At 39.7% G+C, this 23,690-nt stretch overlaps 1 protein-coding gene across 13 annotated transcripts in view; it reads right to left on the bottom strand.

Annotated features, from left to right (window-relative positions):
* The window catches only part of LOC138745963 (voltage-dependent L-type calcium channel subunit alpha-1C-like), a 488,237-nt gene that overhangs the window by 5,166 nt on the left and 459,381 nt on the right, over positions 1-23,690 (bottom strand). For 10 of the 13 annotated variants that reach the window (XM_069903575.1, XM_069903576.1, XM_069903581.1 and 7 more), the window contains 5 exons: positions 21,452-21,580; positions 15,984-16,093; positions 3,945-4,066; positions 2,633-2,953; positions 360-638 (listed from right to left, as the gene is read on the bottom strand). In XM_069903575.1, coding sequence (XP_069759676.1) covers positions 360-638; positions 2,633-2,953; positions 3,945-4,066; positions 15,984-16,093; positions 21,452-21,580 — 961 coding nt within the window. Of the gene's footprint in view, positions 1-61; positions 305-359; positions 639-2,632; positions 2,954-3,607; positions 3,716-3,944; positions 4,067-15,983; positions 16,094-21,451; positions 21,581-23,690 lie in introns of those variants that run through there. The other 3 variants (XM_069903583.1, XM_069903585.1, XM_069903587.1) reach the window with 3 other exon arrangements.

Raw genomic sequence — 23,690 nt, 5'->3', positions numbered from 1 at the left:
TATGGATATACAAACAGCTTCCACTGGTCACCCAGCGCCCCCCCCCCCCCACCCCCACCAAGTTCCTTATACTCTCATGATCCGGGCATTTTAGCAAATTTGAAATGTTGGGAATTGTCTTTGCTAGGTTGAAAAGTCATGCCAGTTTGCTACCCAAAGTCACCATTTTTATAATAGTTTTATTTTTTTTTAAAAAAAGAATTCAGAGCTCTAATTGCTCAACTTTCAATTCACAACAGCAAATGAAGAAAGCAGCTGTCCTGGTTACCAGATCACTAGAACAGCGAGGCACTTCTGAAACAAACTGATTTAAGCAAATAATTAAAAAAAACTATTTCCTGTCACTACAGGGAGCTTACATAAATCATCTCATCTGTACATTCCTCCTCACTTTTCTCACGGTCTTGCTCCACTTCCATGCAGGCTTGCACAATATCCTGTTGGTGGTATTCTCTGAAGTTTACAAAGGGTAATAGATTTCCATTTGGGCTTGCCTTAGTGTTGCCATTGAGCAAATTGTCTGCAGCATTTTCCATCTGCTCGATTGTCATGTCACAGGCATCAGCAATTTCATGGGCTGTTGCCTCAACAAATTTTGGGTCCCGCGCCAATTGACCAAGCCCCTCTGAGATCAGAACCTATAGAGTAAATAAATGCAATTTTTTCACAAATTAATATTGTTTGTCCAGTTTAAACATGTTTTTTTTTAAACTGATACATTTAAATATAAAACCTATGACCTGGATGGTATGTACTCATCTACTACATGCCAGAATGATTAAATCCCCAAATCCTGTGGGAATCTTGAGCAGGTGTAAATATGCCTGTGGGTACAGGTAGGAGAAAAAGCCCTTTGCACTTCATAGATCTCTGAAGCACCACATAAAGCCTCAGAAAAATGTGTAATATCAGACGTGTTCAAAGTGACTATGCAAAAATTCAGATTTAGCTCAATAATGTAATTTAAATAAACCTAGCAGATAAAACTTCTTTTAAAGTATTTCTAACAAATGGATAAACTAATTTTGTTAATCAATTTATGCAGGTAGCTCACTGTGAATCAAACTTATTTTTGGACTTTACAGAAATGTAGAAAATATTGCTTCTCAATTGACCCAAAGTTGGAAGAAATCTAGCAAGGTTTTTCACTGCATATTTCGAGGACAGCCTTGCCCAAGACCATAAGAAATGCGGCTCAGGCCATCATATGTACCCCACCCCCTCGTTCCCCCCCCCCACCCCCCCACAACTACTGGTCGTTTTGAGCTATACCTCTCGTTGTGTCAGAAAAGTAGCCAAAATGTTAAAAGGCACATTCAACCTTGGCCACACTTCTTTCACCCTCCTCATCTTGGGATGAAGATTGACAAATGGGTGACCATGCATCACAGATGCATGGTCAGTTTCTTTCCTGTCGTCATTAGACTCTGGAATGAACCTCACAATGGTAAAGCTATTTTGCTTTTTGTTCTGTACCATCTGATCCTTCTCTCTAACTCTGCACTTATGTACTGTGTCTTACTTGCTCTACTATGTATGAGACGTCCAGCTAGACTGCTTGAAATAATCATGTCTTAAAGAGAACTACATAAAGAGATTGTTCCACATCTAATAAATACTTGATTGAGGGTTGGAGAAATGCTGTTGTAGCTTTGTCCATGGCCCCTCCATCAGCTCCATTAGTGAAATTCTATCACTCGAGGCCCAAGGTGAGAATCTATGATGCAACCTACCTTAGAGGCATTTATCACTAATGTATTACGCAGCTAGTGAGAGTAACCAGGCCACTGATCTTGGGGATGGGGGAACTGCAGTTGGTCAGGGGCACTGTGAAATGGAGCAACATAAATGGAAGCAGGTCATTGTTAAGGGATATTTCAATATTGCGAAGAATAACTCCAGGAGATAGTGTCAGGGCAAGGACATCATTGGGAAAAGGAACAATGGGGAATGGAATGACACTGGGGTCAGACAACTGAATGGGGAAGGAGATCGTAGAGCATGTGGGAGAGGGGGTGTTGCTGATGTGTTGTGTGGTGGGGGTCAGGCAGGGGCAGAGGGTTAGACACTTAATTCACATATAAGTTACTCACATAAGGTGGAGGGGAGGAGAATTAGAATGGACATCAAGGAGTTTACATACAGGCAGAACTTTTGTGGAAGAAGATTAATTTGTCAGCCCCCCTGACAATGCACTAAAGAAGTATGGTCCCCTCTAACAAATGCTGAAATTGGCTGCCAATCACCTTCAAATCTCTAGTAAATGCTACTTCAGTGTGAGTGATTATATTTCTGAGTTTTAAATCTGTGAAATAATTTGGTACAAATGATGCCAAGATATGGGTATTTATGTAAAAAACTGTTCCACAAAGAGTCCCGACCCAATATGTTGACATTATTTCTACCCATGGATTCTGCCTGATCTACTGAGTTTTTTCACAGGTCATTGTTTGCCATGTATAAAACAGCCAGATCAAATGATCACAACTACGTTGTGTGCTTACTATAGGCTTAATCCCATTTAGAGATCACAATACCATACGAAATAATTTCTTGCCCATCATCTGTTTTAAATGCCTCATTTGGTAAAAGAGCAACAAGGAGAAATATTCAATGTTAATTGTAAACTTACCGCCTCGACTAAACTACTAGCACTGCCATGACACTCGGTTCCCTTTTCCCTGAAGGTGGACGGTACAGTTAGAGAGACCGGTCTGGCCTTTTTGATATTTCCATTTGAGTTGTCAGAATACCAGGAACTACAGTTTACTGTTGGCAGGCTGCTGTTTAACTTCTCATACAATTCAATGCCATCTACAAATAATGCTGGAATATGCTTTTGCAATCTCCGTCGACTGCATGGAGTTGCTGGAGGTGTTGCCCATAGCCTGGAAAACTTTGTTGGAGAATGGCTTCTTCTTAGCAGTGGGTTTAGACCTGCAACTGCCAATGCCTGTCAGATGAAAATATTGTATAAGACAAGTACAGAAACAACAGAATTATTCCAAATAAGTGATAAATAAGACCACAAAATCTAGATGAATAGATGTGAGGGTTTGGAGAGGATACAGAAGAGATTTCGCAGGATGCTGCCTACATTAGAAGGTATGAGGTATGAGGAGAGGTTGGACAAATTTGGGTGGCTTTTTTTGGGGGTGTTGGAGGCTGATGGGAGATTTGATAGAACAAAGAACAGTTGAGCACAGTGCAGTTCCTTTGGCCCACAATGTGCCAACCTTTGGCCCACAATGTGCTGACGTTTGGCCATGATGTGCTGACCTTTGGTTCATGATGTGCCAGACTGGAATGGACTGCCAGGGATAGAGCTGAAAGCAGACCCAATAGCAATGTTTAAAAAGCTTCTAGCTAGACACACAGAATATGCAAGAATGAAGGGATATAGATCATGTAAGAGCAGAAGTGATTTAGTTTAATTTGGCATCAGGTTCAGCATAGATATTGAGGACCAAAGGGCCTGATGCTTTGGTGTACTGTTCTTGTTTGAAATACACTTTCATGTAGAAATATAGTGGATACCTACTTAGGTTTGATTAGTTATGGGAGATTTAAAAAAAAGATCATTTAATATAAAATGTACACTTGCTTCCTTCTTTCATTAACTCATAGCCAGGTCTTGAATGTAAATCTCTGCATTGAGCTTCCTTTCCTTTTATTTTTCTCATTTCTTATTTAAAATTTCACTTGTATAATGTTTCTAAAACAAAGATTAAATTGACTTTAGATTATTGAAAATATTTTGAAAACAACAGCATGTAGATGAATAAAATCAGTTCTTTCCATCCCAGACCATTGAGGTTAATGAAAAGACAAATGCTCTTACTGCAAAGTCAACAGTAGAGAGAGAATGGCTCCATGACTATGATTTATGGTGGTGTATACTATTGATATGGAAGTTACAGTAAACCTTTATAACTTTTGGATACCTGCTGCTGAATTAATTGAAGTGGTATTGCAGCCCTCTGAGAGAGTGGAGGTGTGCGAGTCACGTTGAAGCCTTGACTTTTCTGTCTCTTTAGGCACTCAAGGTGAAACGACGATCTTCTCCCTCCAAGAAGAAAGACACATTAAACAAAAATATTCAATTAGATAATGGTCATTGAAAGATTAAATCATAGAACATTCCTGCACAGTGCAGACCATTTGACCCACAAAGTTGTGTTGATGGACATAAACCTACTCCACAACTATCTAATCCTTCTTTATACCTTCTACTTCTCATACATCCATGTGCCTATCCAAAAATCTTTTGAGTGTCCATATTTACCAACTTTCACCATCTCCCCTAGCAATGCATTGCAGGCACCCACCCCTCTCTGTAAAGAAAAAAATTACCTCTGTTATCTCCACTAACCTTTCCTCCATTCATTTTAAATAGATGTCCTCTGGTATTTGTTATTGTCACCCAGGGATAAAAGGTGCTGTCTGACCACTCTATCTATACTTCTCATAATCTTTTATACTTTTATGTAGCCATGACTCATTCTTCATTCCTCCAATGACAAAAACCCTTGTTCTGCCAACCTTGCTTCATAAAACATGTTCATCAGTCCTCTGAAATCCTGGAAAATCTCTCTGAAGCTTCTACATTCTTCCTGTAATGAGGTAACCAGAACTGAACACAATACTCCAAGTGAGTCTAACCAGAATTTTATAGAGCTCATAATGATAAAATATATATGAGGTCACTACAGATTTGAAAAGACCTGGCACTGTATATATATTTTATTTTGAACAAAAAATGCTCTCTTAACCACCTTATCTATCTGGACTGCTAACTTTAGATATGCACTCCAAGATTCCTTAGTTCTTCTACAACTTTTTAGTATCTAACCATTACTATTAATCTTGTGCCTTAAAATATTAGCTTGCATTTCTCTACGCAGTTTCATCTGCCATTTTTGCATCTCAAAAAGATCCACTGATATCTTTCTGCAACTTAAAATTCTTCCACCCACTGTCAATTACTCTAATTATTCAATAATTTGGCCCTGGTCCCACATTTAAGTCAAAATCATTCTTGTATATATATATAAACCACAATTTATTTAGTATTATGTTGAAAAGGACACCGCTGCCACGCTGCCATTCTGTGCCCAAAACACCAATGACCTTCACCTTTGCTTTCTCCCACATTTTGGTGGTTGCCGGGTAAGTGATTTTGCCGTTGCTTGAGATTGTGTGATTGACAAACTAACTGCTAGGGGGCGCCAATTTTAAACTTTTGTGGGTTTTTATATCTTCATTTTCCGCAATTATTTTTGCTGGTTGCTTGAATTCTGGATATCATGGATTTTACTGTATATGGTTTGAACCCTTACCTAAGTGCTTCCTATTATTCTAACACCAAAATATATTCAAGTAGCTGTTTTCAGTCTATACCATTTCTTATCCCTGGTCTACTTTTATCCTTTTCCGTAACTACCTTAAATCTAATTGAATTATGATTATGGTCTCAAAAACACTATCCCACTGACAATCTTTCCAGTCACCAATCTTAATCCACTGTTCCCCCTCTCACTTGGCTCATTATGACCTGATTAAAAAAAAGTTCTACCGATTATATTTCAAGAATTCTGCACCTTCTATATCCATCATTCTGCTACTGCCCATGTTAATGTGAAGATGGTTGAAATGATCTACTATTTCTGCCTTGTTATTTTTACATGGCTCAGAAATTTGTTAAATGTGTCTGCTCTCCATTTTACTCTATTTGAGGATTTATAGTTCACTCCCAGTGAAGTGCTTTCTCCATTTTTCAACTGCATTTCAGCTACTGGCATGTGGCCTTATTTGTTCATCCTATTAATATACCATCAATTCTCACAGTTGTAATTATTTCCTAAATAAATATTACTAGACCTATCGTTTAATCACACCATATCATTATAACACCCCATAACCAGGCTTGTCAAGTTGCCACACATGCCTGATTTTAATCGCGTTTTAGTAATGTCATACTCCCACAAGTCTGTCTGCACCCTTAGTTCACTGTCTTTATTTTCACAACTCCTTGCATTCAAGTTTACAAAATTTAGCACTGCTAAGTATCCTTTTTTCCTTTTTTTTGAAACTGATTTGCTTTCTTGCTTTCAAAACTAATTTATTTTCCTTCCAGGCTTGTTAACTAAATCGGCACATACAAATATGCTTTTCTCTTTTCTAAAACTGCTGTCAGTTTTGTCCCTGCAAGCTATTTTAAACTCTCCCTCAAGGCACAAAAAAAAAGAACGGTACATTGTTCTCTTCTGGAATGTCGAGGTCAAACCCCCTAGAACGATAACCAATGTCCCAGAAATCTAAATCTGTCACTTCCATACCTTTTGGAAGTAAAATACGCAAGTCTGCAGACTCCGTGGTTGAAGTAAAAACACATTGCTGGAGAAACTCAGCAGGTCAAACAGCATCCTTTATATGGCAAAGATAAAATACATAACTAACGTTTCGGGCTTGAGCTTTTATACCTTTTCTTCAGCCATACATATATTTTGCACTATCTCTCATTTCTATGCCAATTGGAGGTGGCATTGGTGTACTACGGAGTTAAATTCTTTTAGTCTCTTTCCTTGCCCCAAGCAAGAGTGAGGCAATATTGAATTATTTCATTTTTAAAAAACCTATCTAAAGCACCTTGTTCAGAAATGGAAGGTATAAAATTCAACTCCAATTTACTTAAAACAAGATTCTTAAAATGTGAAACACAACTTAAACATCAGTGTATAAGATGATTTCCTGCAATGCTATTTTTGTTTCAAATGTTTGTCCAAGTAAGTCAGCATTCCATTAAATATTACAAGATCAAATTTGTACAAACTATTTAGCCCATTAATAAACAATTCCAAGAAAAGCTATGTATGATTTGAAGTTCAATATCACAAACATTTCTAGAATGTATAAAGTGGTAGGATAATTACATTGTACATCCCACCATTTTCTGTACCAGACAACTTAATATAAAAGTAACAGTGTACAATAGATAGTTACAAAAGATCAGTGGCCTAATATCAAATATTTGTTTAAATATTGGAATCTGTTTGTACTTGCTGTGTCACGAGGTTGCTTTGGCAATCAATGTGAAGAAAAATCCTAAAGGTTTCTACAGCTATATTGAGAGCAAAAGAATAGCAAGGGACAAAATTAGTCCCCTTGAGGATCAGGGTGGTCGGCTATGTATGGAGTCAGGAGAACTTAAATTGTTTTTTTTTGCATCAGTATTTACTCAGGAAACTGGCAGAGTCTAAGGAAGTAAGGAAAACAAGTACAGTAGTGAGTTCATGGAATCTATACAGATGAAATCAAAGTACTTGTTGTCTTAAAACAATTAGATAGCTCATGTTGTTCTGTATTTTAAAAGGCTACAAAAGTAACCTTGGAAATTATAGACTGGTGAGCCTGACATCAGTAGTATGTAAGTTATTGGAAGATGTTCTTAGGGATTGGGTACTTGGATAGCCAGGGACTGATTAGGGATCGTAAACATGGCTTTATGAATGATAGCTCGTGTTTAACCAGTTTTTGAAGGAGGTTACTGTGGTGGAACACTGCATTACATGCATTGTACTGGTTGGCCCGCCCCGATACTGTAACTCCACCCCTTCCAGGATTCCTAATAAAGGCAGTATTGTCCAATCCCCTCCCTCAATACTGCCTTGGAATCAGACCAACTGCATGCAAGATATAACTGTACGTTTATAGCGATTAAAGCCTGTTAATCTCGACTTCTGGTCTGTTGGGTCTAACTGATAGTGCTACAGTTACAAGAAAAGTTGATGAGGGAAAGACTGTGGATGTTGTCTACATGGACTTTAGTAAGTTCTTTGACAGGGTCCAACATGGAGGTTAGTCAAAAAAGATGCTAGGTATTCTTGGGAGATAGTGGTACATGGAAGAAGCCAGAGAGTGGTAGTGGATGATTGCTTCTCAGACTGGAGGCCTGTGACTAATGGTGTGCTTGCTTCAGGGATTGGTGCTGGAACCATTGTTGTTTGTCATCTGATTCAAAGATCTGGATGATAATGTAGCAAATTTGCAGATGACATAAAGATTGGAGGTATAGTGGGCAGTAAGGAAGGATTTCAAAGCTTGCAGAGGGATCTGGACCACCTGGAAAACTGGACTGAAAAATGGCAGATAGAATTTAATGGAGATAAGCGTAAGGACATTTTGGAAGGACAAATCAAGAAAGGACATACACAGTAAATAGTAGGGCATTGAGGAGTGTGATAGAACAGAGGGATCTGGGAATACAAATATATAATTCCCTGAAAGTGGCATCACAGGTGGATAGGGTTGTAAAGAGAGCTTTTGGAATATTGGCATTAATTAATCAAAGTATTGAGTATAGGAGTTGGGAAATTATGGTAAAATTATACAAGACATTGGTGAGGCCAAATTTGGAGGATTATGTGCAGTTTTGGTCACCTAACTACAGGAAGGACATCAATGAGATTGAAAGAGCGCAGAGAAGATTTACTAGAATGTTGCCTGAACTTCAGGAACTGAGTTACAGGGAAAGGTTAAACAGGTTAGGACTTTATTCCTTGGAGTGTAGAAGAAAGAGGGGAAATTTGATCGAGGTATTTAAAATGTCGAGGGGGATAGACAGAATAAATGTAGGTAGGCTTTTTCCTTTGAGATGCAAACCAGAAGACATGGGTTATGGATGAAAGAGGAAAAACTTAAGAGGGAACATTAGGGGGAACTTCTTCACACAGAGAGTGGTGGGGCTGTGGAATGAGCTGCCAGATGAAGTGTTGAATGAAGGCTCAATTTTAAATTTTAAGACGAATTTGGACAGATACATGGATGGGAGAGGTAGGGTGGGCTATGGTAGGGGTGCAGGTCAGCGGGTTCAGAGAGAATAATAGTTTGGTACAGACTAGAAGGGCTGAAGGATCTGTTTCTGTGCTGTATTGTTCTATGGTTCTAGGGTTCAGACTGAAAATGAGAACTGTTTTGGCTTTGTTTTATAGGTATTTACAATGTTATCTGCATAGCAAATAAAGTCTACGAGACAGCAAGAGCTATAGGACGATAGCTCCAGTTCCCTCTTAATTTAGCAAACCATATACATACAGAGTTTGCATTGTTTATGGATGCGTTGGTGATAATGTTTCAAACCTCTTTGGATACTGGATTAGTTCCTGAGGATTGGAGGGTGGCCAATGTAACCCTGCTCTTTAAGAAGGGAGGGAGAGAGAAATTGGGAAACTACAGACCAGTTAGCCTGACATCGGTAGTAGGGAAGGTGCTAGAATTGGTTATTAAAGATGCAATTGCAGAACATTTGGAAAGTAGTGGTATCATCGCACAGAATCAGCATGGTTTTGTGAAGGGGAAATCATGTCTGATGAATCTAATAGAATTTTTTGAGGATGTAACCAGTAGAGTGGATAGGGAAGAACCAGTGGATGTGGTATATCTGGACTTTAGTAAGGCGTTTGATAAGGTTTCGCACAGAAGACTAGCGTATAAACTAGAAGTGCATGGTATAGGAGGTATGGTATTAAGGTGGATAGAGAATTGGTTGAGGGACAGGAAGCAAAGAGTAGGAATAAATGGGTTATTTTCAGAATGGCAGCCAGTGGCTAGTGGGGTACTGCAGGGGTCAGTGCTGGGGCCGCAGTTGTTTATGATATATATCAATGACTTAGATGTGGGAATAGATAGCAGTATCTCAAAATTTGCAAACGATACGAAGTTGGGTGGCAGGGTGGAGGATGCCAGGAGAGTGCAGAGTGATTTGGACAAGTTAGGCGAGTGGGCCAGGACGTGGCAGATTCAGTTTAATGTGGATAAATGCGAGGTTATCCACTTTGGAGGTAAGAACAGGAAAGAGGATTATTATTTAAATGGTATCTGTTTAGGAAAAGGTGAGATGCAACGAGACTTGGGTGTTGCTGTGCATCAGTCATTGAAAGTGGGCGTGCAGGGGCAGCAGGCGGTGAGGAGGGCGAATGGTATGTTGGCATTCATAGTGAGAGGATTTGAGTCCAGGAGTAGGGAGATCCTCCTGCAGCTGTACAGGGCCTTGGTGAGACCAAACCTGGAGTACTGCATGCAGTTTTGGTCACCTTATCTGAGGAAGGATATCCTTTCCTTGGAGGGGGGTGCAGAGAAGATTCACTAGGCTGATGCCGGGGATGGTGGGGCTTGCATATGAAGAAGGGTTGGATAGACTAGGCTTGTATTCTCTGGAATTTAGAAGATTGAAGGGAGATCTTATAGAAACATAAAATTCTTAAGGGTTTAGACAGACTAGATGCAGGAAGGTTATTGCCAATGCTGGGAAAAACCAGAACCAGGGGCCATTGTTTAAGGATAAGGGGGAAGTTTTTTAGGACGGAGAGAGGAAAAATTTCTTCTCTCAGAGAGAGAGGTAAATGTGTGGAATTCTTTGCCACAGGAAGTAGTTGAGGCCGGTTCCCTGTCAATATTTAAGTGTAGGTTAGATTTGGCCCTGTGACCAAGGGGGATTAGGGGGTATGGGGAGAAGGCAGGAACCGGGTACTGATCATAATGAATGGTGGTGTAGGCTTGAAGGGCCAAATGGCCTACTCCTACATCTATTTTCTATGTTTCTATTAAAATGTACATTGTCAAAGTAAGGAAATTGTCAGAGTTAAGCACATTCCAAGCTTCAAAAAACATTGTTGGCAATGACATCAACATGAAATAACATCCTGTTTTTCCCGGATAGTACCAGTAGATGTAGCTATGAAATAATTTAGTGATCTAATTGATACTACAAATATATTAGTGTGCACCAAAAGCTACATCCAAATAATGAAGCTGATTTTAAAAAAATCACAGTCTGCTTCTGGATATTATTTTTAAGTTAACGACAAGAGAAGATAAATTGTACCGTGACAGTATAATGAAGCCACCTTCATGAAGTATTTCAAACAAAATCCCATGCTGGGATTTGTTGCTCAGAATCACTGCAAGCCCATACATATACAAGCAGGTTATAAAGGGGCCCTCTTGCTTGCCCTCCATATCCTGGAGCCCAAAGTTAAATTCTGGGCAGACAGAGCCAAAGTTGGTGCATTTTGGAGACTCTGCCCTGAAATATTTCAAAGATATTTAAAAATGATTAACATCGAAATAAGACCATAAGTCATAGGAGCAGAAATAGGCCATTCAGCCCATTGAGTTTGGCCCACCATTTATTCATGAGCTTATCCATTTTCCCACTCAGCCCCACTGCCCGGCCTTCTTCTCATAACCTTTGATGCCCTGGCTAATTAAGAACATATCAATCTCACCCTTAAATACACCCAATGGTCTCCACAGCTGCTGGTAGCAACAAATTCGACAGATTTTCCTCACTCTGTCTAAAGATATTCCTCTGCATCTCTATTCTAAGTAGATGCCCTTCAATCCTGAAGTTGTGCCCTCTTGTCCTAGACTCTCCCACAATGGAAAACAACTTTTCTACATCTACTCTGCCTAATCCTTTCAACGTTTGAAATCTTTCAATAAGATCTCCCCTCATTCTCCTAAATTCCAACCAGTACAAGGGCCAAGAGCTGTCAAATGCTCCTTATATGATAACATTTTAATTTCCAGATCATCCTTGTGAACCTCCTCTCTAATGTCAGCACATTCTTTCTTAAATGAGGAGTCTAAAACTGTTCACAATTCTCCAAATGAGGTCTCACCAGGGCCTTATAAAGCTTCAACATCACATCCCTGCTCTTATATTCTATTTCTCTTGAAATGAATGCCAGCATCGCATTTACCTTCTTCACCTCAATTTTCTCAATCTTCAATTTTACTTTCAGCCTATCCTGTACGATGACTCCTCGATCCCTTTGCATCTAGGTATTTTCCATTTTCTCCCTATTTTAAAAATAGTTTGCCTGTTTATTTTTTCTACCAAACTGCATAACTGTGCCTTTTCTGACATTGTATTTCATTTGCCATTTCTCTGCCCTTTCTCCTAATCTGTCCACATCCTTCTGCAGCCCCTGTGTTTCCTCATCACTACCTGCTCCTCCATCTACTTTCACATCATCTGCAAACTTGATCACAAAGCCATTCATTCCATAATCTGCATTGGGGGTGGACAAACAACAGCCCCTGGGCCAATTCCAGCCAATGGCCCATCGTGAATTTAAAATTAAAATAGAATATGGCCTGTTAAAACATAGTCTCTAAAAATAAATTGTTAGACAATACATTGCACTTCTTAGTTCCAACACTAGATGTTGCTGCCATTTTGAACAACTACTAGACCAAACTTTGAAATGTTACTCATTTAAAAGAAATGTTTACCTCCGTTAAAACAAAAACATTTACTCCAATTATAAAAAATGTCAATTGATTAATCATGGTGGGACCGAAGAGATGAAAAATAGCAAGGAAATTCCAAAAATTTCAGACATGATGGGAAAATGAATACTTTTTTACAGAGGACAAGAGGTACTGTGTTTGTTTGATTTGCAAGGAAACTGTTAAATTTTATAGCCTATCTAGAGATTTACATATTGTATCATAATCATTAAGGTGGACACTTGAGCCATGAACTGTATTCACTGAGAGTTGTGGAGGAATGTTGGAGGACGCCTTGTCTCTTTCTTGTTCTTTTCTCCTGTTCTTATTTTGCACCCAGATTTTTATTTTGCACGGCTTTTTGGATGAGTTTTAAAGAGTTTTATTGTATTCATTTAAATTAAACTTAAGAGCAGTTGATGCAGAAATGTCTACTGTAATATGTGAGTATAGTTAATTTGATAGAAAATGAATTTTCAACCACACGGTGGTTTTCTGGTCTAAAAACATAATTTTCCTTCCAGGCTTAATATTGTTTGACCCTAACTCCTTATATTTTTCTGTATGTGGACCACAAAAATCAAAAATGTTTGGCCACCCATATCTAAATCATAAATATACAACATAAAATGAAATGGCCTCAACACTGACCCCTGTGGAAACAGGCAGCTGGCAGCCTTACCAGAATATGATCCTTGTATTCTGATGCTCTGCTTTCTGCCAATCAGCCAATGCTCTACCCACGCTAGTATTTTTCTTGTGGTACCATGGTTCTTATCTTGTTATAGAGCCTCATGGGTGGCGCCTTATCAATGGTCTTCCAAAAATCCAAATATATAACATCCAGTTGCCTGCTTGTTAATTTTTCAAAGAATTCCAATAGGTTTTTCGAGCAAGATTTTCCCTAAAGGAAACCATGCTGGCTTTGACCTATCTTGTCAAGTGCCTCCAAGTACTCCATAACTTCATCCTTGATAATCGATTCCAAACACTGACAACAGGCTATTCAGACTATAATATCCTCTCTGGTGCCTCCCTTGGATAATGGTGTAATTTTCCAGTCCTCTGGGACCCTACCAGAATCTATTGATTTCTGAAAGGTCATAACTAATGACTCTACAATCTCTACCTTCACCTCTTTTGAAACCCAAGAGTGCAATCTATCTGGCTCAGGAGACCTATCTATCCTAAGACCATTCAACTTTCTGAGCACCTTCTCCCGAGAAATAGCTACTGCACTCATCTCCCTTCCCGGATACCCTTTGACATCAGACACACAAATTAAGTCTTCCACAGAGATGCAAAATACTCATTTAGTTCCTCTGCCATCTCCCATCCTCATTATGATTTCTCCAGATTAATTTCTAGTGGTCTTATATCTGCTCTCGCCTCTCTTTTACTCTTTATATATTTGAGGAAGCTTTTTGCATCTCCTTTGTTATTACTTGCAAGGCTACTTTTATATGTCATCTTCTATGAGTTTTTTAAGTTACCCTTTGCAAGTTTTTAAAAACTTTCAAATTCTCTATGTTCCCACTAATTTTTGCTTTCTTGTATGCCCTGTCTTTTGTTTTTGTATTGGCTTTCACTTCCCTTATCAGTCAATGGTGGCATTTTTTCCATTCAATATTTTCCTCTTTTTTGTTCTATTTATCCTGCACCTCTTTCATTTCTTGCAGAAACTCCATCCATTGCTGCTCTGCTGACTTCTCCACTAGTGCCCCTTTCCAATCTATTTAGGCCAGTTCCTCTCTCATGCCACTGTATCCCCTTTACTCCACTCAAATACCGACACTTCTGACCTTAGTTTCTCCTCGTTAAATCTCAAATTGAACTCAATCATATTGTGATCACTGCCCCCTAATGATTCGTTTACCCTAAGCTTGCTATTCACTTCTGGTACATTACACAAAACCCAATCCAGTACAGCCAATCCCCTCATGGACTCATCAACAAGCTACTCTAAAAAGCCATCTCATAGGTATTCTACAAATTCTCTCTCTTGATATCCAGTCCCAACCTGATTTTCCCAATCTACTTGCATGCTAAAATCGTCCATGACTATCATAGCATTGCCCTTCTGTCATACTTTTTCTATTTGCTGTTGTAATTTGTCATCCACATCCTGGCTACCAAACTGTCAATGCTATCCTTTTACTCTTGCCATCAATCATTCTACATCTTCTGATCCCATTGTGGTGATATGTAATTACACCACTAGGTCACCAGGGGTCATCCCGGTGACCTTGTCTATAAAGCAGTTCGGAGCTACAGTCAAGCCTTCCAGGTTTGTCTTGCAGAGAGACAAGACCTCTTAGTGTACATATTAGTTTATTAAAGGTGTCTTAGACTCACACTGCTGTTGTGGTTATTGTCAGTACACCCATGTCACCTCTTCCTAATGATTTAATGTTATTCATTCCCAAAAGAGCCACACCGCCCCCTCTGCTCATCTGCCTATCCTTTAGATACACTGTGCATCCTTGGACATTCAGCTCCATAATGACATCCATCCTTTAACCATGACTCAGCACTGACCACAACATTACACCGGCCCATCTGTAGCTGTACTACAAGGTCATCCATTTTATTTCTTATGCTGCATGCATTTAAATACAAAACCTTTAGATTTGCATTTGTTACTTTTTTTTGGACTCTGTGCCCCTGTTATGCAAGGTCCATTTTAAAATGCCCAAAAATGTTATTTAAAACATGTAAAACACATGAAAATCATTAAAAACATTAAAGTAGAATAATTTAAATTATTAACCTTTCTTGTTGTTTTGAAAAGCTTTTACCTACAAACCTATTCAAGACAATGGGGTTTCACACCTTGTGCCAGGATTTGAGAAGAAATTCCCCACATAATCTTCTCTCTTTGGCTTGGCTTCGCGGACGAAGATTTATGGAGGGGGTAAAAAGTCCACGTCAGCTGCAGGCTCGTTTGTGGCTGACCAGTCCGATGCGGGACAGGCAGACACGATTGCAGCGGTTGCAAGGGAAAATTGGTTGGTTGGGGTTGGGTGTTGGGTTTTTCCTCCTTTGCCTTTTGTCAGTGAGGTGGGCTCTGCGGTCTTCTTCAAAGGAGGCTGCTGCCCGCCAAACTGTGAGGCGCCAAGATGCACGGTTTGAGGCGTTATCAGCCCACTGGCGGTGGTCAATGTGGCAGGCACCAAGAGATTTCTTTAGGCAGTCCTTGTACCTTTTCTTTGGTGCACCTCTGTCACGGTGGCCAGTGGAGAGCTCGCCATATAATACGATCTTGGGAAGGCGATGGTCCTCCATTCTGGAGACGTGACCCATCCAGCGCAGCTGGATCTTCAGCAGCGTGGACTCGATGCTGTCGACCTCTGCCATCTCGAGTACCTCGACGTTAGGGGTGTGAGCGCTCCAATGGATGTTGAGGATGGAGCGGAGACAACGCTGGTGGAAGCGTTCTAGGAGCCGTAGGTGGTGCCGGTAGAGGACCCATGATTCGGAGCCGAACAGGAGTGTGGGTATGGTGAAGCATCTAAGACTGTCTGGGCCCCTCGCATGGGGGGTGGGGAGTACTGAAGTGGAATAAACTTACAGCTTTAGACTTACCCATTTCACACTGGGGAAGGATTTATTTCATTTTCAACAGCTGGAAGAGTAACCACAGCCAACACAATTCAGCTTGTTAATACTCATTATTATTTTTTACATACCTAAAGATGTTGCTGAAAGCAGCCCCTTTGAAGGAGAAAAGTTATCTTTATCAACATAATCTGCTGATGAACCCAACTGATTGTCATCATATTCCCCTTGATAGGAAATTCTGCAAGGATCGGAGGAGAAATATACATCAAAAAAATGTGACCAAATAGGCATTGATTTGGTGTTATTAAGAACTTGAAACATAAAAAGAAATTAATAGTAAATGAACTGAGATAGTTTCAATGCTAGTGAAACATAATGAAAAAGTGCAGTATCCTCACAAAATTAGGCTCTTAAAATAACATCAATTAATGCCAAAAAGAACCCTTACCTTACTTACTTTCATACCTCACCACATTGTCATAGTTATCAGACAGTATGGATGGTCAAAACCAATATTGTATTTGAATATCTGAATATGTGAGCATGCTTTGGCGATAGAAATTGGACACGATGATTTCGCCTTAAATTTTTCCAAGAGACTAATCCAGAGAGTGAAATAAAAGTTGTAGTTACCCCAATAAATTATTACTTGCTGAATGTAATAATCCTGAATATCATTTTGGAAATAGGGCACTCAAGATGACTAAAAGAAAACAAGGGTTTGTATTGATATCAAGATATCCCATGTCTGTTACAGCCAATGTAGTACTTTATATAAATAACACTAAAATATTGCAAATGTAGCAGCTGATTTGCACATAGCAGGTTATTGCAATTTGATGCTGATTAGATCATCTGTTTTTAGAAGGGACAAGTATTGGAGAGGTGGCTGAGGATAACGTCACCATTTTTCTTTATCACGGTTCATTCACCTCCACCTTAGAAAGCAGTAGAGTCATCGAATCAGAGTTATACCGCATGAAACAGATCTTTCAGCCCAACTCGTCCATGCCAATCAAGTTTGCATTCTAGATTAGTCTCATTTGTCTGCATTTGGTGCATATCTTTCTCAGCATTCCCTATGCCTAAACCTCTCTCCTTTCACCTTAAATCTATACCCCTGGTCCTAGAATTGTCTACTCTCATAAAAAGATCACAAGAGTTCACTTTATTCATGCCCCACATGATTTTATATACATCTCTGTTGCCCCTCAGCATCTTACACTCTCAGAAATAAAGGCCCAGCCTATCCAATCTCTCTCTGGAGATTAGCCTTCTCATCCTGTCATCATCTTCTTGAATCACCTCTGTACTCCTTCTAATATATTCATGTCCTTCCAAAAGCTGGTTGACAAGAACTGCACTTAGTATCCAAATGTGGTCTCATCAAAATCTTGAATAAGGACAACCCAGCTCCTATACTCAATTCATAAGCTATGATTTTCCCATGCACAGCCATTCTGACTATTCCTAATTAACCACAAATAAAGAGGAGCAGGGAGGCATCAGCTAATGGAGAGTCAACATTTTAGGTAGGGACCCTTTTTCAAGACTCAAAAATGACTTTGATAAAAGGTCTCAACTCAACACCTCTCCTTAGATGCTGCCTAATCTACAGTCCCAGCTTCTCTTTGTTTGCTCAAGATTTTCAGCACCCGCATTTATACTGTTTATCTCTAATCAGTCCTTGCTCTCCAAATGTAAATAAGTCCTTCCTTAGAATCCCTTCCAATAACATTTTCACCACAGATGAAAGGCATAACATTGACTGTCATCTAGTCTTCTGAGAGGGGACCTGTAGCAAACAAAGATTCAAAATTCTCTGCCAAGGCTTTGGCAATATCCTCTCTTGCTTCCTTTAACACTCTGGATACACCTGATTATGACCTGTGGTTTTATTCACCTTAATTCCTCCAATATCTCTTACTTTGTAATGCTGACATGCTCTGCTGAACTTTCTAGCTTCTAATTTCTTCTCCGTAGAAAACACATATATGAAAATTAAGACCTTGCCTTGAACCTGTGATGCTCTTAAGGATCATTGTGCTGACCCTAAGAGGACCTACTCTTTTTCCAGAAGTCGATTAACCATTAGGCTGAGTAGGCTGAAGCCTAGGGGCCTGGAAGGTAATGGGGCCGGTCACAACTGACACAGGGGTGCAGTGCTGCCCGAGCAGAATTCTTAACATGGGGCACAGCAAGAGAGGTGTCAGCATTTTTACTCACAATGCAAAGCGGTGCAGAAACTGTTCCATCTCGCCAACCTTAAAAAAAATACACAAACTGCCACTAAACCATGTGATCTCCCATAATGACATCATCAGGCACTATGCCCACCCACTCATCCCCGCTCCTCATCTTCTACTAATGCCCAACTTCAGAAACCTGTCACTCTCTGGGACCTGCCTCCAGGCCAATTGCCACCACATGTCCCATTCTCCCTGTCAGATTTGGCAATGAAAACTGTAAATCATGCTCCCTCTCACCTGCCCGTTGGGCACCCTTATTTTGCAAAGAAAAAACACAGAAATGCTGGAGGAACTCAACAGGTCTCACCGTGTCCATAGGAGATAAAGACTCTTAACTATCACTATATTTCTGGGGAGCTAAGGTTTACTTTTTCCAAAAAGAGTCACCCTTCTCCTGTGTTAGTTTGATCGAGACTTTTTTTTAGAACTGATTCTATTTATCCTTTTGTAATTAACAGACTTTTCAAATTATTTGGGGTTAGCAGATGGCTTCTGTTTGATTTTAATGAAGTTTGGTGTTGGACATTTTGGCTCTAATCTTTGGCTTGGCTTCGCGGACGAAGATTTATGGAGGGGGTAAAAAGTCCACGTCAGCTGCAGGCTCGTTTGTGGCTGACAAGTCCGATGCGGGACAGGCAGACACGATTGCAGCGGTTGCAAGGGAAAATTGGTTGGTTGGGGTTGGGTGTTGGGTTTTTCCTCCTTTGCCTTTTGTCAGTGAGGTGGGCTCTGCGGTCTTCTTCAAAGGAGGTTGCTGCCCGCCAAACTGTGAGGCGCCAAGATGCACGGTTTGAGGCGTTATCAGCCTACTGGCGGTGGTCAATGAGGCAGGCACCAAGAGATTTCTTTAGGCAGTCCTTGTACCTTTTCTTTGGTGCACCTCTGTCACGGTGGCCAGTGGAGAGCTCGCCATATGGCTCTAATAGGCTACAACAATTTATTACACATATTTTGAAGTTAGGAGTGGTGCTTCAGGCTGTCATGCAGGACTTGCACTCGGGACAGCGGCTGATGCTCTATCATGTCAAGCTGACTGACATGGTACTACAGGTGCTGGAGGTGGTGAATAAGCGGTGGCAGTGCACAGTGGGAGGGAATCTGTTGGTGAGCCCTTTCGGGGTAGTAAAGGCAGGTTTCCCCAGGGCCAAGGACTGGACACCAATACCCTTATGATCCCTGATCACCCTCCACCCCCGGTCCCCCTCTGCCACCTGGTGCCCTCCACCTGTCCTAAGCCCCACCCGGTTCCCCCCCGTCCCCCAGTCCCTTTGACTCATTAACTCAGTCATCACTGGTAAGCCTCCAGCACCTTGTCGCCAGCTTGATGTGATAGAGCAACAGCTGCTATTCTGAATGCAGGGTCCCATACGATAGCCTGAAGCGCTGCTCCTCACTTCATAAAAAGTATAATAAGTGAATAAATGTTTGCAGCCTAACTGTTAGCGCAAAAAAACAATTTTAATCAAAATGCTTAATATTTATTATATTTAATGAAAATTATAATAAATGACATGCCATGTCCATTGCCAAATGCAAGAGCCGATGCAAAATTATGGATGCCAAAATGTCCAAGGGGCTACAAAGGTCATTTTTTTCAGCAAAATGTACAGTGCCAAAATATCCGGTACCAAACTACGGGCACCAAAATGTCCAATTCTGCAACCAAACACTAACTGGTATACCCCCAGCACACCCCCGGCAGATAAATTTAGAATTTGTGAAGGTATCGAACAATTTCACTTTATGCTATTCATCAAAGGGTGAGGGCCTTGGGGCAGGGGGAAAAGCCAGGGGGACCTTACTAAATCTCGGCCTAGAGGCCTGGGTGGTAGTTAATCCGCCACTATTTCTCCCTCACTTCCCTTTTGATATAAATTTATCTTGATTTTCCTTTATCTTGTCTCCCAGGGATATCTTGGGTTTTCTTTTTGCCCTCCCAATTTCTTCCTTAAGTGTACTCCTACATCCCTCAAGATGCTCACTTGATCTCGGCTGCCTAGCTGCCTATACTTAACCAATAGCTCCTTCATTTCTCTGGCCAGACTGCTGATATTCCTTGCCAATCAAGGTTACCTGATCTTGCCAGCTTAGCCTTTTACTCTTGAAAGCCTTCCACTTGCCAGATGACAATGGAAACAACCTGTCACAATCAATCTTTGCAAGTTCCTGCCTGATGCCACTGAAATGAGCCTTCCTCCTATTGAGGATCAGTCATATATTTTTTCATAGCTATCTTGAATCTAATAGAATTATGGCCACTGGTCCCAAAGTGCTCCCTTATTGATTTTCAAAGAGGACATGACGTTCAGCCTTTACACAATACTTCAGAAACTTCCCTGGACACATTTAACAGATTCTTCCCCGCTAATCCCTCGGGCAGTCCTAGTCAATAACGGGGAAGGTACTATCAGGCATTACAACCCCATTATTCCTACACCTATCTGCAGTTTCCCCGCATAAGGAATTTGGTCTAACTAATCCCTACATAATTCCTGTTGCCTATGTGGGGATTCTTATTACAATTCTATCAAAATGATCACCCTTTCCTATTCCAAAGTTCTACCCATATGATATTCCTGGACGTTTCCTCCTAAGAGTCCCGAATCAATAGTGCAACTTCCCCTCCCACTTACCTCCATTTCTGTTTTGTTGAAAGCATTAAACCAACCCCCAAGAATTTTGAGCTGCCAGTCCCACCTAGACTTATACTTCCATAACAGGTATAATATCCCAATCCTGTCTGTTTTACTTGTGATTTGTCTTTCTGTGAAGAATGATGCACATCTGATGGAATGAAGTGAATGTCTCTTATATTGATAATTCCACTACATATTAATATTATTTAGTTCTCAGCATGAAATATTTCCTTTTATTTTGTAGGTGAATATGACTACAGAACATGTTTGAAATGAAAATAATGCATTGTGTCTTAATTGTTGTCCATCAATGAAGATGCATGAAAAATTGATCTCCATTCCCAGCACAGATATTCAGCCTGCATGGATAAATGATTAGAATCTACTCCACTTCTTCGATAGCTTGCTTGTTCATTAACTATTAATTTTCTTTAAAAATGGTGAAATTAGAATTTTTAAACTGGACATGTTTACTCAGAAAAATGTCTCTACTATATAGATATTAAAGCACAAAATTGACTTATTTATTGAGGTTAGATTTTTACAGTGGGGTCTGGTCTAACAGAAAACTCTTAAGATATCCAATGCCAAGTAGGGATAAACTCTGTAAGTTGTTATGTGTTCATGGCTCTGTACATGAAATTGGTCATAATCCCATGCTTATATTAGTAAATTATAATATTCTACTGCCAAATGGACCACAAAACTCACAATTGTAAAGAATGTGTGCTCTCTTGATTGCAGCAATTGGGATCTTTAATAAAGACTTCATCACACGACACATTAGGGGATGCTTCTTCTTGTTGGATGATGGGCAAATGGCTCTCTTCAGAGTGAGAGCTGGAAAAGGGGAAAGGAGAGCAGTTCGTCACTACTAATATTTCATTGTATTTGTTTCACATTTTCATAATTTCAATTTTTTATCAATATTTTAATCAGTAATGACAGGAACTATTGAGGGGAAATCTAGTTCTAGAAAATCTTGTCCCTCTAACAAAAAACTGCAAAAAATAAAGTTGATATCCTTAATTACAAAGAAAAGGTACAAGGACTGCCTAAAGAAATCTCTTGGTGCCTGCCTCATTGACCACCGCCAGTGGGCTGATATCGCCTCAAACCGTGCATCTTGGCGCCTCACAGTTTGGCGGGCAGCAACCTCCTTTGAAGAAGACCGCAGAGCCTACCTCACTGACAAAAGGCAAAGGAGGAAAAACCCAACACCCAACCCCAACCCACCAATTTTCCCCTGCAACCGCTGCAATCGTGTCTGCCTGTCCCGCATCGGACTTGTCAGCCTGCAGCTGACGTGGACTTTTTACCCCCTCCATAAATCTTCGTCCGCGAAGCCAAGCCAAAGAAAAAGAGATTCTCATACATAGGAGCTTAAAGGAAGTTCAAAAGATTTTTACATAATTATGAAATGTAAAAGAAAACTATAAACTTTGGTATCTGATATAAAAATGAGAATTGCTGGAAACAAAATATCGGAGTCAAGAGTATATTCAGTTATTGCCTCTAGCTGGTAGATGAGGTCAAAATAGTCTTGTCACTGTCACAAATGGACATATTTTTTATATTTTGATTATGATCTGCAATTTAATTATTATTCCTCCATTATTCAATAGTTACAAAATTCACATTGCATTTTGCACAACATTTCTTCTTAAAGAAGTTTCCTGAAAGTTTCCATATTTATGTACAATAAATCAAAAAGCCTAACACCGTCCCCAGATATTAAGTTTTATTGTGAAAGATTTGCTGGTGAGGAGTTTACCAATCAACTAACTTGTTTTCTTATGCAGAAACTAACTTGATAATAAAATTCAGGATTTATGGGATTATTTTTGATCATTTTGTTACGATGAAAATAAAATCTGTCAATAAACTTGGGAGATAAAAACAAGACCTGCTGGATATCCATGCAGCAACTGTGTGATGAACAACAGCAAATATTTCTGATCAAAGATCTTACATAGAACTCTGAAGAGAAGTTGCGAAGTGTGTCTGATAATTAGTCATCAAAACAGTCAAATTTACAATATTGAATTTAAGAGTTAAAATATCTGCAGAGATATTAGTTGTTAGTTTTGAAACCTGATTAAAACCCATGCTTGCAATTTTTAAGATTTGATAAATCTTTCATCGTTTCAAAATGTTAATGACATAAATATACAAATGATCACTGTATATTTAAACTTCAGTCAAATAATGTGGTTTCTGATTAACTGAATTCATGTAAGAATAAATATTATTGGCAGAGATAAGTAAAACAAAATTAGCAACTTAGATGGAAATAAAGATTTTTATTCTCAAAATCAAATCTGATCATTAAACAAAATGTACATTTTGAAATAAAAGCTCAACAGAGATCATGATGAAATAGAGAACCTGGAGTTATGATTTTATTATTAATTAAGATTATGATGTTATCAATATTTAAGTGGTTAAGTAGTGCATTAACTATAATAGAAAAAAACAATGCAGCAGAATTGTCTCAATATTTAGAGGGATTGGAACAAGAGTTAATAGAGGGGTTGGGATAAAGGATAATCTGGTCATGATCGGTGTGAGAATGGGGAGCTGTGACCAGAGGGTGCCATTGAGTATCAGGAAGGGAGTAGATGTGATTGGATGATGAGATGTGGGGTTAATAATTAAGGGATGTGATTAAGTGATAGAATGTGGGTCATCTCAAAACTGCAAATTTGTGCCATGACATTAGGGCTTTGGTATAGTGTCTGAAGGAACAGTGGTTGCTCTTTATGGTTGCTTAGGATGCTCTATATCGACTAGAGTTCAGCATTTAACACCATCATCTCCTCAAAATGGATCAGCAAACTCCAAGACCTGGGACTCAACATCCTACTGTGTAATTGGATCCTAGATTTCCTCACTTCCAGACCACAGTCAGTGTGGATTGGTAAGAACATCTTCTCCACAATCTCCAGAG

Source organism: Narcine bancroftii, chromosome 11 (assembly GCF_036971445.1).
Source record: "Narcine bancroftii isolate sNarBan1 chromosome 11, sNarBan1.hap1, whole genome shotgun sequence".
Classification (NCBI taxonomy): Eukaryota; Metazoa; Chordata; class Chondrichthyes; order Torpediniformes; family Narcinidae; genus Narcine; species Narcine bancroftii.
This window is presented reverse-complemented; position numbering and strand designations above follow the sequence as displayed.